Source organism: Sardina pilchardus, chromosome 5 (assembly GCF_963854185.1).
Source record: "Sardina pilchardus chromosome 5, fSarPil1.1, whole genome shotgun sequence".
Lineage (NCBI taxonomy): Eukaryota > Metazoa > Chordata > Actinopteri > Clupeiformes > Clupeidae > Sardina > Sardina pilchardus.
In genome coordinates, this window is record NC_084998.1 from 12,876,816 (window position 1) to 12,892,829 (window position 16,014).

General features: G+C 43.0%; 2 protein-coding genes across 2 annotated transcripts in view; one reads left to right on the forward strand and one right to left on the reverse strand.

Moving 5' to 3' along the window:
- The window catches only part of LOC134080219 (sorting nexin-12), a 94,348-nt gene that overhangs the window by 12,450 nt on the left and 65,884 nt on the right, over positions 1-16,014 (reverse strand). The gene's annotated exons all lie outside the window — the stretch shown is intronic.
- On the forward strand, positions 5,087-14,681 carry LOC134080213 (multidrug and toxin extrusion protein 1-like). Its single transcript, XM_062536523.1, has 17 exons — positions 5,087-5,574; positions 6,244-6,345; positions 6,836-6,904; positions 7,240-7,388; positions 7,551-7,593; positions 7,745-7,789; positions 8,237-8,334; positions 8,527-8,624; positions 9,652-9,765; positions 10,173-10,240; positions 12,008-12,116; positions 12,257-12,332; positions 12,457-12,526; positions 12,783-12,915; positions 13,336-13,430; positions 13,643-13,777; positions 14,201-14,681. The coding sequence occupies exons 1-17, from the start codon at positions 5,404-5,406 to the stop codon at positions 14,513-14,515; spliced, it is 1,890 nt and encodes a 629-aa protein (XP_062392507.1). The 5' UTR covers positions 5,087-5,403; the 3' UTR covers positions 14,516-14,681.

A 16,014-nucleotide genomic window follows, 5' to 3' on the forward strand; every position in this document is an offset into this window, starting at 1 on the left:
CTTTTGTCTGATACGGAAGTGATGCCACTCCAGTGGGGGCAGCCGTGGTGTACTGGTTAGCGCATCGGGCTTGTAACCGGAGGGTTGCCGGTTCGATCCCCGACCAGTCCACCGCGGCTGAAGTGCCCTTGAGCAAGGCACCTAACCCCTCACTGCTCCCCGAGCGCCGCTGGTTGGGCAGGCAGCTCACTGCTCTGGGTTGTGTGATTCACCTCACTGTGTGTTCACTGTGTGCTGTGTGTTCACTAATTCGGTTAAATTGGGTTAAATGCAGAGAACTGAATTTCCCTCACGGGATCAAAAAAGTATATATTCTGTTCTATTCTATTCAGTTCAGCTCCAACAACAGAGCCAGCTTTCCTTACCAGCCCTCTTCTTAGAGCTTCCTCCCCAGAATTCCACAGCAATAGAAGAGGACACTGGGAACAACAGACTGGTAAAACATCCAGAGGAGCTTACTGCAGACGTTGATGGACCGCAGCCTCCTCAGGAGATACAGCCTGCTCTGCCCTTTCTTGTAGAGTGCTTCAGTGTTGACTGACCAGTCCAGTTTATCATCCAGATGTATCCCCATGGTACTTGCATGTGTTCACCACCTCCACCTCCTCGATGGTGACCGGCAGCAGAGCGGGCTTAGACCTCCTGAAATCCACCACCATCTCCTTGGTCAGTGAGCTGATACTGTAGGAGGTCCTGCACCAGGCTCCTGTATTCCTCCTCCTGCCCATCCCTGATACAATCCACAATTGCAGTATCTTCTGAGAACTTCTGCATGTGACGTGACTCATTGTTGTAGTAGAAGTCAGACGTGTACAGGGTGAACAGGACTGAAAAGAGCACTGTTCCTTGTGGAGCTCCGGTGCTGCTGATGCCAGTGTCAGGGAGACAGTCCTTCAGTCTGATGAACTGTGGCCACTCTGTCAGGTAGTCTGCAATCCAGAATACTAGGTGAGCATCCACACCCATCTGCAGGAGCTTGTCACTCAGTCTGGGGGGTTGGATGGTGTTAAAAGCACTGGAGAAGTCAAAGAACATAATTCTCACAGCACTTTCCCCCTTGTCCAGGTGAGAGTGTGTCCTGTGTAGGAGGTATGAGATGGCATCATCAACGCCCACTCTCTCCTGGTATGCAAACTGTAACGGGTCTAGTGCATTGCGCACCTGGGGCCTAAGTATCCCTAGAGTCAGTTTCTCCATGGTCTTCATCAAGTGTGATGTGAGAGCGACTGGCCTGAAATCATTAAGCTCACTTGGGTGTGGTTTCTTGGAGACGGGGATGAGACATGATGTCTTCCACAGTGTTGGGACTCTCCCGAGATGGAGACTCCGGTTGAAGATGTGCTCCAGTGGCTCTCCCAGTTCAGCAGCACAGACCTTCAGCAGTCTTGGACACAGTCCGTCAGGCCCGGCTGCGTTCCTGGGATGGAGTCTCTACAGCTGTCCTCTAACTTGATCCACCGTGATGATGGGGGAGAGGGGGGCTCCATTGAAGCTGGAGCAAGACAGTCAAACCTGTTGTAGAAGTGGTTTAACTGGTTCACCCTGTCCAGATCTCCCTCCACAGAGCTGCTATACTCTCCCTGGCCAGTGATGGTCTTCATTCCATCCCAGACCTCCTTCATATTGTTCTCCTGCAGCTTCTGTTCCAACGTCTTCCTGTAATCCTCCTGGGCCTCTTTCAGCCTGACTTTGAGTCCCCCTGTACTTGCCTCAGCTCTGCCTGCAGTACATGCATATCTACTGCAGATTTAAAAAGCAAACATGTTTTGACAAAACTCTTCTTCAGAGACGATCATTCAAACCTTAAGGTAGGTCTCGATAAAGATCCTTCGCTTTAACCCTCTCTGGTCTCACTACCGTATGCTAGTTCAGTGTACTTGGATTTTTGAGTTCCTATATCTGAAACCAGTTTATATAAAAAATCTGGCAAACTCATACAACTCAAAGTCATTACAAAACTATAGTTGCATGGCATGGTGTGGAAAATCTATATGTTTTCAAATTTATTTAGGGAAATATTTGTTTAAGAAACCTGATGGTGTCAATACCAAACTGCTAAATAGAATCCTAAACGTCACATATCCTGTTAGTTGCAGAAATGAATATGCTGTACTAAGCCATGAAAAGGGCAATGTTTGCCCATTTGCTCTTGAACTAATACAAATAGTGTTTTTGTTATATTTTCTGGGACATTGTCATACTTTTTTTTAGCTTTATAAATCTAATTCTCAAAACTGCACGTCAGCCACAATTTGGGAAAATGAATTGAACTTATCAACGGACAACCAGAATAAAATGCTCATTCTAATATTGGCTGACACAAATAGCTGCATGCTTAACATGACCAGATGATCCAATAAGTGTTTTAAATTTAGTAACATGAATCAGCACCCTTACTTACTGAAATAAATATTGCAGTTGATGGCCATGAGTAATTATATTCTTCCCTAAATTAAAATGAGGAGCCATTTGCATGACACTTTCATGAGAATGTAACCTCATGAAGCCTCTTTTTTTCCCCAAGATAATGATGTGTGTAAAAGACCAACCCGTGTATGCAGCTCAACTAGATTGACTCTTGAACATCTTGACTGGGCTATTGAGAGAGCCTCGCAGCAGAATGTTGTTGAGTTGCCCTAGACACAGCCTAATTACCATGGGTTTGATCTCAGCACTTCTTGTCAAAAGAATGCTGTGCCCCCACACAACAATAGTCATAATGGTTTAGGCTCTAATGCATTTATTAAGCCCCTGCTGTGACTTCAAGAGTTTCAGAGGCCTGGTGTTTTTAACTTTTAAACCATTCCAGGCTATTCAGTGTGGACACTGGTTGCTCCCTTGCAGTGAGTAACAATAATGAGTTATAATTTGGCATGTACGTCAGGACACACAGTGTGGAGCTATCCTAATGGCTTGCAGTAATGGCTTGTGTAACTGTTAGAGTGGTTTATTTATGCACCCACCTGTCCAGAATCATCAAGGCAGGCTCTCACTCCTGTTCAGATAGAATTGTGATGTCATATGTCAAATAACAACAACAAAGCTTCTAGACAGTAACAACAACGACCATATCAACAACTTTTATTTGGTTTGAATTATTTGTTCAGAAAAAAACAGTATTGCACTAAATTTGGGAACTGTACTGGCACACAGAGCTCATGATTAAAGCAACAGTTAACATTTAGAAGAGGAAGAGGGACGCTGGTGCAAATCAGGTAACTTCTTTAGTTTTTATTTAGAAGATGCAAAACATTGACTGTTTCGATGTTAGAAACATCTTCATCGGAGTCCTGTTCATATTTAGACTTTTAAGGACCAAGCACACTGACAACCCTCCTCTCAAACTATACCAAACATGTAGACCAACAGAATACCCATTTAGCACTGAAAGACATGGCTTTATCATGAGAGAGAGGATGTTATGTAGCTTCAGCCGTGATCTTTCTCCGACACAAACCTGGACAAAAGCTGTGAACATTTTTTTTTTTTTTAATTCTTCCTTAATGCATACAACAACTGCCAGCTCTACTGGAAGGTATTTGTTCACTAGGTGGCAGTATGTTGGCATCATTTCTAGTGCAATCATTTCCACTCCCAGCTCTGATAATGATGTTAGCTGAAAGCGTGTGTGCACCCCCTAGTGGTCAGAAGTCTTCCTCCCTGTCCAGAGAGCAGACATCTCTGCAACAGATCTGGCATGAGACCAGCAGACCTGCTCCACATTCAGGGAAAATCTAGGTAAATCTGATCAATTTGTCATGATTGCCAAAAAAAAAAAAGCGCAATGCCAAGGGTGTTAATCATTGAAACACATAAGGCACACATGTATTGCAAAAGCATGAGGACATACTGTATAGTGTTGGAGAGGAATACCAACAGGATTTCCTCCACTCAACAGATAATTGCATACCACCCTCTGATGCACCCCCCCCCCCCCCCCCCGCCCCACCCTATGATAAGCTTCACAGGTGTAAAGTCCAGAGACTTCAGTCACCCACTGGGGAGTTGTAAAAGAGGACATCATACAGTGATAAATCATATTCTGTTCAGAGATTTCGAAATGGAAGAATTACTGTGAGAATTGCACAGAATTGTGTACATTGTGCACCAGTGCCAGCAGAGATGAACCCAAGAGGGGGCATTAAAAGTCCAGGGCTCAATCTGGCGCTGTATCAGACCCTATTTAGCACGTTCAAGATCAATAGAAGTTGTGCAAGAGACGATAGGGTGACTGAGGATAACGCTGAGAGAAACAACTGGTCAAAGGTTGAGTGTGATGTGCAATATGTTACCATTGCCTGCGGCTTCTCTGAAAGTCCTGGAAAGGTTTCAGTTTGCAGATTCTGAGATGGCGCACGCAGATAACAGTGATCATGTTACTATGGAGATTGTTATCATCCATGTGGCTTCAATGAACCCCCTGACATGTCACTTCATTTGCAAGACCTCAGTGGAGGGGTAGTGACATTGCAAAGCTGTCTGTAGCAAGCTGAACTTTTTGTCATGTTTAGTAGCAAGGGTGTTGTGTGAGGGTGGAGGCATTGGCAATGTGAGCAAAATCAATATCAAATGAAGTCAAATAAACAGACAGATCGAAAACAATAATGAACAAACAGAATTTCTAATGGAAACGTGAACTTACAGTAAAACCACCAAATGAACAATAGAAGCGCAATAAAGTATAGACTTACGTAACTCTGACACAGGTGAAAGGCAATGTCCCTTACACAGGCAAAGGTTAGGTCATAAAGAATACTTCTCTGACTGTCACCACTGTTAAGCTAAAATTGTTTTTCTTTTTCAAATTTATTATGTAATGTGAGACTAATGACAAATAGTTCATGCAACAAAAGCACAAGCCTTTGCTGTTTACATAGGAATTCTTGATAAGATTACCCACATTTAAGACCACAAAACCCCTCCGTGCCCTGCTCCCTCACCGAATGCTGCTGCGTCCACTGGAATTAAGAGAGCTTGATTGTGGCCTCTCTCTCTCTCTCTCTCTCTCTCTCTCTCTCTCTCTTTCTCTCTCTCTCTCTCTCTCTCTCTTCCCTCTCTCCCTCCCTCCCGCTTTCTTTCTCTTTGGAGTGGCTGCAGGTTACTTAATCAGTAACTCTGCAGAGTTTTTCCCCCCAAGCGTGTGTGTCTGTGTGTGTGTGTTTGTAGGGTATGGGAAGTGTGGGGTGTGTGTATGAGTGTTAGGGGGTGACCGGGTGAGTGTGTGCATGTTCTTGTGCCTCTGCAATGGATTGACAGCAGAATCTGTGTGCCCCATTGCAACACAGAACCTCTCTCTCTCTCTCTCTCTCTCTCTACTTCACCCTTTCTTGATCTCTATTCAGCCTCTCTCTTTCTTGCTCTCTCTCTCCTCTCTCTCTCCTCTTGGTCTTGTCTCACGGGTGAATGGATAATGCGGGGATTCCGGAGGCTACGGGAGTGCCACTGGGCACCGAGCAGCTCACAGAGGAAACAGCAGCCAGCAGGAAACTGTTCCGATACGACTGGCTAAGACGCACATTGCCCCTGGTCTACAGAGAGGAGCTCTACCACGTCCTACGCCTGTCTGGGCCTCTGGTAAGTGTTGGAAACACACACACACACACACACACACACGCGCGCGCGCGCACACACACACACACACACACACACACACACACACACACACACACACACACACACACACACACACATACACACACACACACACACTCTAACACACATGCACACACATAAGCACGTTTATACGAGGCAAGGGGCCAAACACTGGGGCTGTTATGATACCATTCACTTGGCCTCAAAAACAGGGACGCTTACTGTAAGTTACAAGCCTGATCACCAGGGGGTTTGGTTGAGACACAGGCAAGTGTGGGAAAGTAAGCAGAGGAGGACACTTTTCCAATGCGCCCTGTGAAAGACACAGGAGACTCTGGAAGAATGGAGTCAATCTGAGCCCTGAACAAGAGTCTAGGATGATACAGGAGGAGCTTGTCTGAAAAGTATACAATATACAGTATTGCATGTGCTTTATCGTGTTCTTAGGAGTTCTCGTGACAAAGAATGATGACAGAATGACCAATAAGTATTGCTTAAATCTTTTTACATTTCTCCCCACATAGTGGTTAGAGTTAGGGTTCATTTAGACTGCAAGCATAATGTCATGAGAGGGATCTGCACACTATGTAAAGATGAGAACACAGAATTCTTGTTTCCTTGACCCCCTGTCTGTCTCTCTGTCCTCATCAGCTCATCTCTCGCATCCTAAACTTCCTCCTGTCCTTCGTCATCACCATAGCGTGTGGTCACCTTGGAAACTCAGAGTTGGCTGGATATGCTTTGGCCTCAGCGGTGAATATACCAATGATGCTCTGCAAGGGGACACATCAGTTTCTGCTTTTGTTTCTATTTCGCTTTTGCGAAAGATTATAATTATAGTAGAAAGGTTGCGTTTGTGCAGTTCAAATGGCTTCAACACCATGGCTTCAAATTGAATGATCAAGATGCACACATTCTAGTTCAACTTTGTTTCCCAGAAGAAGCTGTTTCGTAGAAGATTAGATATATAAATGTAACTATATAGCACTGTAAGATGCTTTGAGAAAAGTAATTGATGAATGATCAAACAAAATGTAAAAATATAGTCAGTATACAAAGATCATTACATTTACAAAATACCACATTTTGATATGTTAAGGCTTCAGCAATTAAAAAAATGGCAGACTTTTCAGTTGAGTTTACACAGAAAGTGACAGGAAAAGAGTATCTTGAAAGAACCCTAATCGACTATAAGAACTGTGATCTTCATCCTCATCTTTTCTGATCTCCATCGCTTCCCCAGACTATCAATTCGACCGTAGCAGCTACAGGCATGGGCCTGGCTGTGGCCTGTGACACACTCGTCTCCCAGGTACTCTCACAGAATTTAAATACCTTCAGTCACTGAATCAGCAACATTTCATATAGAGGACAGGCATTGAAGAGTTGCATCCAAGAGTTAAACCGGTTATAGCCGTAGATACTGTATATTTTCATACAGTTATAGCCGTAGATAAATTTTCATTACATCTCATTATAAGGACTCCAATGGATGACTTCTGTATAGATTACTTTATTGTCTGGCTGTATGTGTGTACAGTAGCCTTTTTGTGTACAGTATTTATGTCCTGCATCATGTACATATGTATGTCCTGTAGGTACATGCATATGTGTGTATTTATGTTTCTGTGTGGTTTCTGTGCGTAGACCTTTGGCAGTAAGAACCTGAAGCGAGTGGGGGAGATCCTCCAGCGCAGCACGCTGATTCTGCTGATCTTCTGCCTGCCTTGCTGGGGCTTCCTCATCAACGCAGAGACCATCCTGCTGGCCCTGGGGCAGAAGCCAGAGGTGGCCAGGTGAGGGTGCTCTCATATCAGCCACGAAAGCACAGCACCTGATCAGTCCCTGGAGGGTGTAATAACAAGCCTCAGTATAAAAACTGTTGTCATATTCTTAGTTAGATATGAATGTTGTTAAGAAGAAATCTCACGTCTGTGTTTGTTGTTTTTCCTGTCTAGAATCGCACAGCTGTATGTCACAGCCTTCATGCCTGCTGTTCCGGTAAGTTGTGACGGTAAAAATCAGACAGAGGAGAGAGAATACACAAACAAACTTCTCACATCCCAACTTGAACTGTAAAAGTGTCATAGGAGTTCATGAAATATTACTGTAATGAACACTTCTGTAACTGTGTCTGTCTTCTCTCTCCAAGGCCATATTCATTCATCAACTACAGGTGTCTTACCTTCAGAATCAGGTGAAGTATCATCACACTACACTCCATCAGTTGCCTTTGTTGTACAGTATTGTGTCGAACAGTGTTCTAAATAAAAGCGCCTAATGTGGATAGGGTCAGGTTTGTATCGCTCACTTGCCTGCCTCACTTCCACTAAAAGTTTGTGTCCATATTGAAGGTGATATTAATGTTTTGCTTGTGTACAGTGCCACCTAGTGCTTAGTGCAACAAAATGACTCCAAAAGAGTATAATTGATCCCCTAGTTGTTTTCAGTTGATCACATTATGCCTTATCAAAGCTATACATTTTTAACATAAAAGTATTTGCAAGTACATACATTTAAACTTGAAGAGACATGTATTATAATCTGAAGCAATGATAAAGATGCTCCCTTTGCCTTGACTACAATTAATGATTACAACAGCTGGGCATTAAAACTTCAACTAGGGCATTCTTTTTCTCTTCAGGGCATTATTTTGCCCCAGATGTACACGGCTGCTGTTGCAAATGTCATCAACCTTGCCATCAACTATATCCTCATATACAAGATGGACCTGGGAGTAACGTAGGTGTTCAATTTAATAATACTACCATAAGTTCTACCTATTTGTTGATGTACTGTACATGAGGAAATTGCTTTTTTATAAAGTGCATTTCAATATTCATTGTGTAGTTTGTATAATACGAGGGATCCATGGTCCTCCAGGAGAGTGCACAGAGTATGAATAATCTAGTTGCTTCTCTCTCACACTTGTAGCGGCTCTGCTGTAGCCTACAGTTTGTCCAATATCATGCTGTGTCTTCTCTTGTTTGGTTACATCCGTTGGAAGAAGCTCCATACAAAGACATGGGGAGGTAACAGACAGGCAAACACATCCACGCTCATACACATGAACACATACTGTAAACAAACACACAAAAACATATGCACCAGTTAAACACAAATGCATTATATTGCTGCAATCGTTATATCACCCACATGAATGAGAATGGCCACTGCACTGATACCCTGCTGTAGAAAGAGTATGAGAAGCCCAAGTGAAGGGGAGAAGAAAAAGAGAAACAGAAACCATCCTCCACAAACACACTCCTGCTGCTCCTCCCTGCCCTCTCCCAGCGGCAGAGCACCGACACTCAGAGTGTTGGGTTCTGTTTACCTCAAATATTTCTCAACCCAAGACCACACACACACACAACCTGTGATATCTTTTCAGACTGATTCACATATCAAAAGTAGTCTATTAGGCCTATCCTTTTATCACATGATGGTTTGATACCACAGATGAATGAAGACCCAGTCAGACCAATGGTAGGAAAAATCAGGAACAGTGATTTATTTACAATCATGCTCATCAAGGGAGAGACAGAATGACTTCACCCTGAAGATCTATAAGCTGCTCTAACTAGACAAGGAAATAGTTAGGGTTTAAGTACACAACAGCATAGATAATCGTAGAGTAACAGTGGCAAAGACATCATGAGACATCCAGTCTACCCTAATCAATGGCTGTTGACACGAAACAGACAACAATAGGTGATATCAACCCTGCTGCCTTCCATGTTTAGGAACAATACAATCATACAGGGTCACAATGTCGGAGAAAAACGTTTAGAGTCAAAGTGACCTACTCATAGACTGTATAGTCTATGGACCTACTAGTGAGAAATGCAGAACAAACCACATATTGGAATATAGGACAACACGTCATCCCTCACCCACATACACAAACACACACACAGTCTCTCTCTATGAGTCTCGGACACACATGTAGCACCGCTTTATGTAATAACACACACTCATACCTCATTCCAATTCACATTGATTAAAATGACAGGTTAGAATGACCCTGTAAGCAGTGTCCATTTTGGTCCCTGTGTGCAGGCTGGTCCACTGGATCTCTTCAGGAGTGGGGGCCCTTCATGCAGCTGGCCATCCCCAGCACCCTCATGGTCTGCTTTGAGTGGTGGATCTATGAGGCTGGAGGATTCCTTGCAGGTATGCACTTGTGTGTGTGTGTGTGTGTGTGTGTGTGTGTGTGTGTGTGTGTGTGTGTGTGTGTGTGTGTGTGTGTGTGTGTGTGTGTGTGTGTGTGTGTGTATAAGAGAACGAGAGGGACGGATTTCTGCATGTGAATAGTGGATTTTGTTCTTCATAGAAAAACAAAACATACTGTATGGTATGTTGGAGGGTTCACACTTGTAGTTTCTGGATTCCCTTCCATGTAATGCTTTTGGAGACTGAGACTAAGACTAAGTCTATAGGACAGTGTTTTGTGCATGCTAAAAGAAACAAAAACGAATATGAATACCATATTAACTGCCCCCGTGTATTAACCTCATAGCTGAAGAAATTTGGCAGAATCAATATATAAGCCGCGGCTAACAGTTGGGAAATTATGGTAGGGATGCTGGGGGAGGTGGACCTGTCAGCCCAGCATGTGCTGCTGGAACTGGGGACCATCTCATACATGGTAAGTGATCTCCTCTCTGGTTGGCCTCCGCAGGGCTCATTCCAGCAGCTCTAATGTCTGCAGACAAACCAATGTAATGTAACAGATGACCATGGTATATTTTCTGTACATTGCAGATTGGCTGTAATATGGTTGATTCATTTAGGATAATGCATACACTCTTAAAAATGTTGGGTTAGATATAACCCAACCTTAACCCAGCTGCTGGTTAACTATTGGACCAACACAACATGAGTTATACTAACCCAACACAGTGGGTACAAAATTAAACCCAGCAGGTTGGGTATATTTCTAACCCAAAACGCTGGGTTATATCAACACAACACTGGTCAGATTGCCACAATAGATTGGGTAAAATAAACTATTTGCTGGGTTATAACTATATAATTGCTGGGTATTATTCACACAGTATATTGGGTATAGATTCAACCCAAACCACTGGGTTACATCAACAGAACTGCTAGTTAAAATTACCACAGCCAAGTTTTCCAAACCCAGTATGGGTAGCATTGAGAAAATGGGCAAAGAAATACAATTCAACATAATTATTTACTTGACAGTTTACTTTATTTTTGAACAGATAGTCTAGTAGTCACAAAGGGATGTGATGTGATACTTCGACGAAGGCAGGCAGATTCTACAGTCCGTTTTGGAGGTCAGCCCTGTCAATCAAAGACAGAAAAAGTGCATTAATCACTGTACAGAACTTTACGAAAACTTCCGTGAACCATTATCAGTGAATGATGTTGTTAACAGATAGCAGCTATTAAAAATCCACCAGGAGACAAAATATAAGCGCAACACACTCAGAAACAATGACAACCTGATATTATGGAGTTGTTTTTTTAGGAGATGATCTGGAGCAGACTTACAAACACTTGTAAGTTCAGTAACGTTAGCCAGCTAGCTGCTAGCTGCTAATTGACTATGTTCGCTAACATTAGCTGACAAACGTTAGCTAGCTGCTAGACCAAAACGAAGCATATAGCTGTTGTTATGCTATGCAGTTCATTGTAAAAGTTCGTTTTGATCCTGTTCAGCAGGTTATACCAGAGACACTTAAAAAGACTTTGGTTATACTCAGTGAAGACAGAACTATGTTTTCATGAGTCTGTCTTTGTGTAGATGTAACATTAACTGTAACTGTAAGTCTAATGTTAGCTAGCTGGCATGAATGACACGTCCTGCTTGAGGCTGAAATTGGCAGGATATTCATTCATATCACAAAGGCTATCTCTGGGTGGACTCTTAAAATCTGTTTGAATGATAATGGAATAAAATAAAGGTTAAAAGCAGATACATACCTTACGAAATGGCCTGATTTCCATTGCATGTTGACAGCAACTGCTGGACTGGACGGTTGGAAGAATAACGATTTTTCTTTTCAAATTTTAACTATGTAGCTGAGTAAAAGCAACCCTAAGCTGGGTAGTGTAGTGGGGGAGAGGAGGGGCACTGTTCTAAAATACAACCCAGAAAGCTGGGTTACCGAAAATAACACAACTTGAGTAAAAACAACTCCACAAAATGACCCAGCAGCTTAAACCCAGCAGTTGGGTAGAGAATATAACCCAGCATTTTTTAGAGTGTACACATACCCATTTTCATATATTTCTAAGATCAGATGTGAATGAAAATTCTTTGCTGATTTGCTTTGTTGTTTTGATTGTAGTAGCAGTAGTAACTGGCAGGTTGAGGTGCCTGGTACTGGATAGATGCACACTGGGTGTTTGGCACTGACTCTGCACTCCTATAACTTGCCCTCAGTTTCCTCTGGGAGTTCATGGTGCCGCTTGTGTGCGTGTGGGGAACGCACTTGGGGCAGGGAACAAGGCCAGGGCCCTGATCACATGTAAAGTTGCTCTAGCGCTTACTTGTAAGTATATCTCTCTTCCATATCCATCCATCCATCTATCTGTCTGTCTCTATGCTATCCATCCACCCTCAGTGTTTGAATCGCTATATACATTCAACTATATCGTAGTGAATGATTTAAACACATTTCCCATTCAACAGGTGTGCAGGCTCTGTTTCAGATGATTTTTTATGCTTCAACCAGATCAGTCATTGGCTACATCTTCACCAGTGATGAGTGAGTTTTCATGAATATTTCAATATAATAACATCTTGACAATGTCACACGGAAAACTTGTGAAAGAGCTGTTAACTGATTGACATCCCTGAAAGGTGACTTTCTCTCTATGATTTTCCCCCAGGAAAATAATACAGATTATCGACAAAAATATGTCACTGTACATACCCCAACAGCTCTTCGATGGACTTGCGGTATGTAGTTTCTCCTCTGCTACAAATAATACACTGTAGGAAAGCTGTATTTAAATCATTAACTCATTAATTGACTTACAAATGAATAGGTGTCTGACGGCATCCTTAGCATCATGGCATGCATTTTAATCCATCTACTGGATTTAAGTCTGTTCTACATTTTCTCCTGTGACTATACAGTATATAACCAATGTTCAGCACAGCACATATACTTGATGTCCATATTTATTTTCCTTCCCTGTGCTGTGACCTGCAGTGTGTGTGCTCTGGGATCCTGGTGGGTGCAGGGAAGCAGAAGATTGCTGCCGTGTCCAACCTCATTTCTTACTACTGCATTGGGCTGCCGTTGGGCTACTACCTCACGTTCAACGCTGGCCTCAGGACATTCGGTATTTCAGCAGACTGATTCTCATACTGTACAGACTTCCTTAGACTGATTCCACATAATAACCTTTACCATCTTCATCTTCACATGTGTCAAAGTTTACACAATATCCCATGAAGTCAATCCATAATACTGTATCCTAGACGTACTTCTTCTAAAAAGAGCTGCTGACTATCTTTGCTGTTGTGATTTATGTGGCTGAGATTGCTGATTATTGTGTCCTTTCAGTTCCTGTGTCTGTGCTATTTCTCTGTGTTGTACTGTGCCTGTCTTAAGTGACAACTGTCCTACTGATGTATGCTGTTGCGTGTGGTCGCCAGTTAGCAAAAGAATGTCCCCCTTAATGAAGTGCAATCTAATCTAATCTAATATGGTTGCTTCTTCCTCTCTAGCCTTCCCCTAAATCTTAATCTCCTGTCCCCAGGTCTGTGGCTTGGCCTTTTAATTTGTGTCAGCCTGCAAACCTGCTTCTTCATCACCCTCATCTTTAAACTGGACTGGACCAAAATGGCTGAGGAGGCGAGTACACCATCGTCACTATGGCTACTTACAGATACGGTCTTGTTTGGGAGGCCATTGTTAAATATTCAGAAACAGCTCCGTCAATTGATGAACTGTAAAAACACACATCATATAATTGATGGTGTTATAAATCCCTTAGTCAGTCACAGACCAGTCTTAACTTCACATGTCCTTTGCCAATGGTATTTCACATGTGACCACTCTACCAGGCTCAGAAGCGTGCTGGGAAGACTGGGGCGGTGGCGTGTGTGGGGAAGAAGCCTTCCATCGGCCACGCTGTGCTGGACACCACGGTGCCAGAGGGGTCAGAGGGCACGGAGATGAGCACTGAAGCTGAGCCAATGGTGAGGGCAACATTAATAGTTGATGTACATCCCATCACAGTCAACTCGCGCACGCGCACGCACACGCACACGCACACGCACACGCACACGCACACGCACACGCACACGCACACGCACACGCACACGCACACGCACACGCACACACACACACACACACACACACACACACACACACACACACACACACACACACACACAAAATGCTTTAGAGTAGTTCATTCTTTTAGTTTATCTACAAATTAGGATTTCGATTATTTTGATAAGGTTTTGACTGTTTGGTGCAAACTTGACTGAGGTTCAAATTAGGCTTGTGGAACAATCCGTGTTGCTAAGCTACACTGAGAGCTATGGAGCTATCGGAGCTATGGTGGTTAAACACTCCACCCTAATGATAGTGTCCCTCTTTGTCTTTGACTACCCCAGGCTGCCGCTGCAAGCACCTGCCCTAAGGAGAATGGCTACGCGGCAGTCAGCACTGAAGACAAAGGCCGCTCAGAGAGCAGAGAGGACGGAGGGGAGAAGCAGAAGCCACCATCGCGGTGGCTCTCTAATACGCAGCTACTGCTGCGCCGAGGACTGGCCTTGCTAGTGGCCATTTTGGCTCTAGCCGTGGGGGTGACGCTCCACCTACGCTACCCACCAGTGCTGCTGCACAGCAAGCCAGCAAACTGGACGCTGGAGTGGGTCAACAGCACCGTCATCCCAACCACTTTCCTCAATTCCACTTCTCCCTTCTGAGAGACAGGGATGAGCATCATCTATCTATCTAGTCAAACTCTGGGAGGACTAGGGCTGAACGATTATGGAAAATAATCTAATTGTGATTTTTCTCACCAATATTGCAATTGCGATGCGATATGTAATTCTTTTTTAAGGTCTTTGTCTACTGTATTATTATTATTATTATTATAACAAAAACAAGCAATACATAATATAGTATGGCCAATACTAGGCCTATATTAGATTAAAAATATTAAAATTCTTTCCTGGATGCCAGACCTCTAATATGACATGAGGTGATGCATGAATTGATGACGTTTTTTGTAACTACTTCAATCACAATAGTATATTTGAACTTACAACCTTGTAAATATCAGAACATAAAGTACTGGCAAAGACGCCTGGGGTAAACATTAACATGGAAGTCAGCAACACGTCACACAAACAAAAGTGCAGATTGCACAAAAACAAAAATAAATATGTGGCTTTCCCACACTCAGTTTGTCAGTTAATTCACTAAAAGTGATGTAAAAATGTCTGATATTCATGACAGCACACTTTATGCAGACTATAGCCTACTATTCATATTACAACTCCACCTCTTGAATTCCAACCAGCTGCCTGGTTGAAGCCTTGAAGTTGGAAAACAGGTATTGAGATGATCAGTCAACTTGAATGAAAGAGTTTTAATCAAATGTCTACAGCATTCTAATGATGCTAACCAGATTTAATAATAATTTAACTAATCATCCTTTATGCGTCATTACTTTCACGATTGTGAATGTTTTATTTGGATTAAATGTGCATGTCGAGGGGCGGGCGACTTCAAATCTTTGCTACTTAAAGCTCCTGTGTAACGTGACCAGTGTAATTGCAGCCTTTGCAGTTAGAGAACTGCACTTGATCATATGCCGATATTATCGCAAATGCAATATATCGTTCAGCCCTAGGGAGGACATGGGTCCTCATCCTAAATTATTTTTAGGGGATACGAGTTCTAGTTTGGTTGATATTTTGGATGTGGAGAGCAGGAACATTTCTGGTAGAGATTTCTGTCTCTTGTATTTCCACTTTAAGCTATGATGATGGGGCAAAACATTGCACATATCTGAGCCCAACAGTCAATCACATAACACCGCTTGTCTGACTCTGAACCACTATGTTTATTTCTCATTCACAGCAACAGGACTGTGCATAAACACCAATTATTTTACACTGAATGGACAGCTAGAGGATAGTGAGGAACAATTCACTGAATTTCGCTAAAAGGATTCCATTAGGATCATGGACTACACTTTTTCAAGCTCCTTTCCTCTCTCGCTTCCAAGAAGGTGTGCACCTTATTGCGGTTCCTAACCTTAGGACTAAATTTAGGACTTTTAGGATTTTACGCAGAGACACAGAGTGTCTGGACACTCTCTCCAGATATGGGTCAGCAGAATAGAGAGGAAGTGAGTGTCATTGGATGTGTGGTAGCTGATGTGTGAAAAGACAATGCTATTTCCTTATTGTTCATT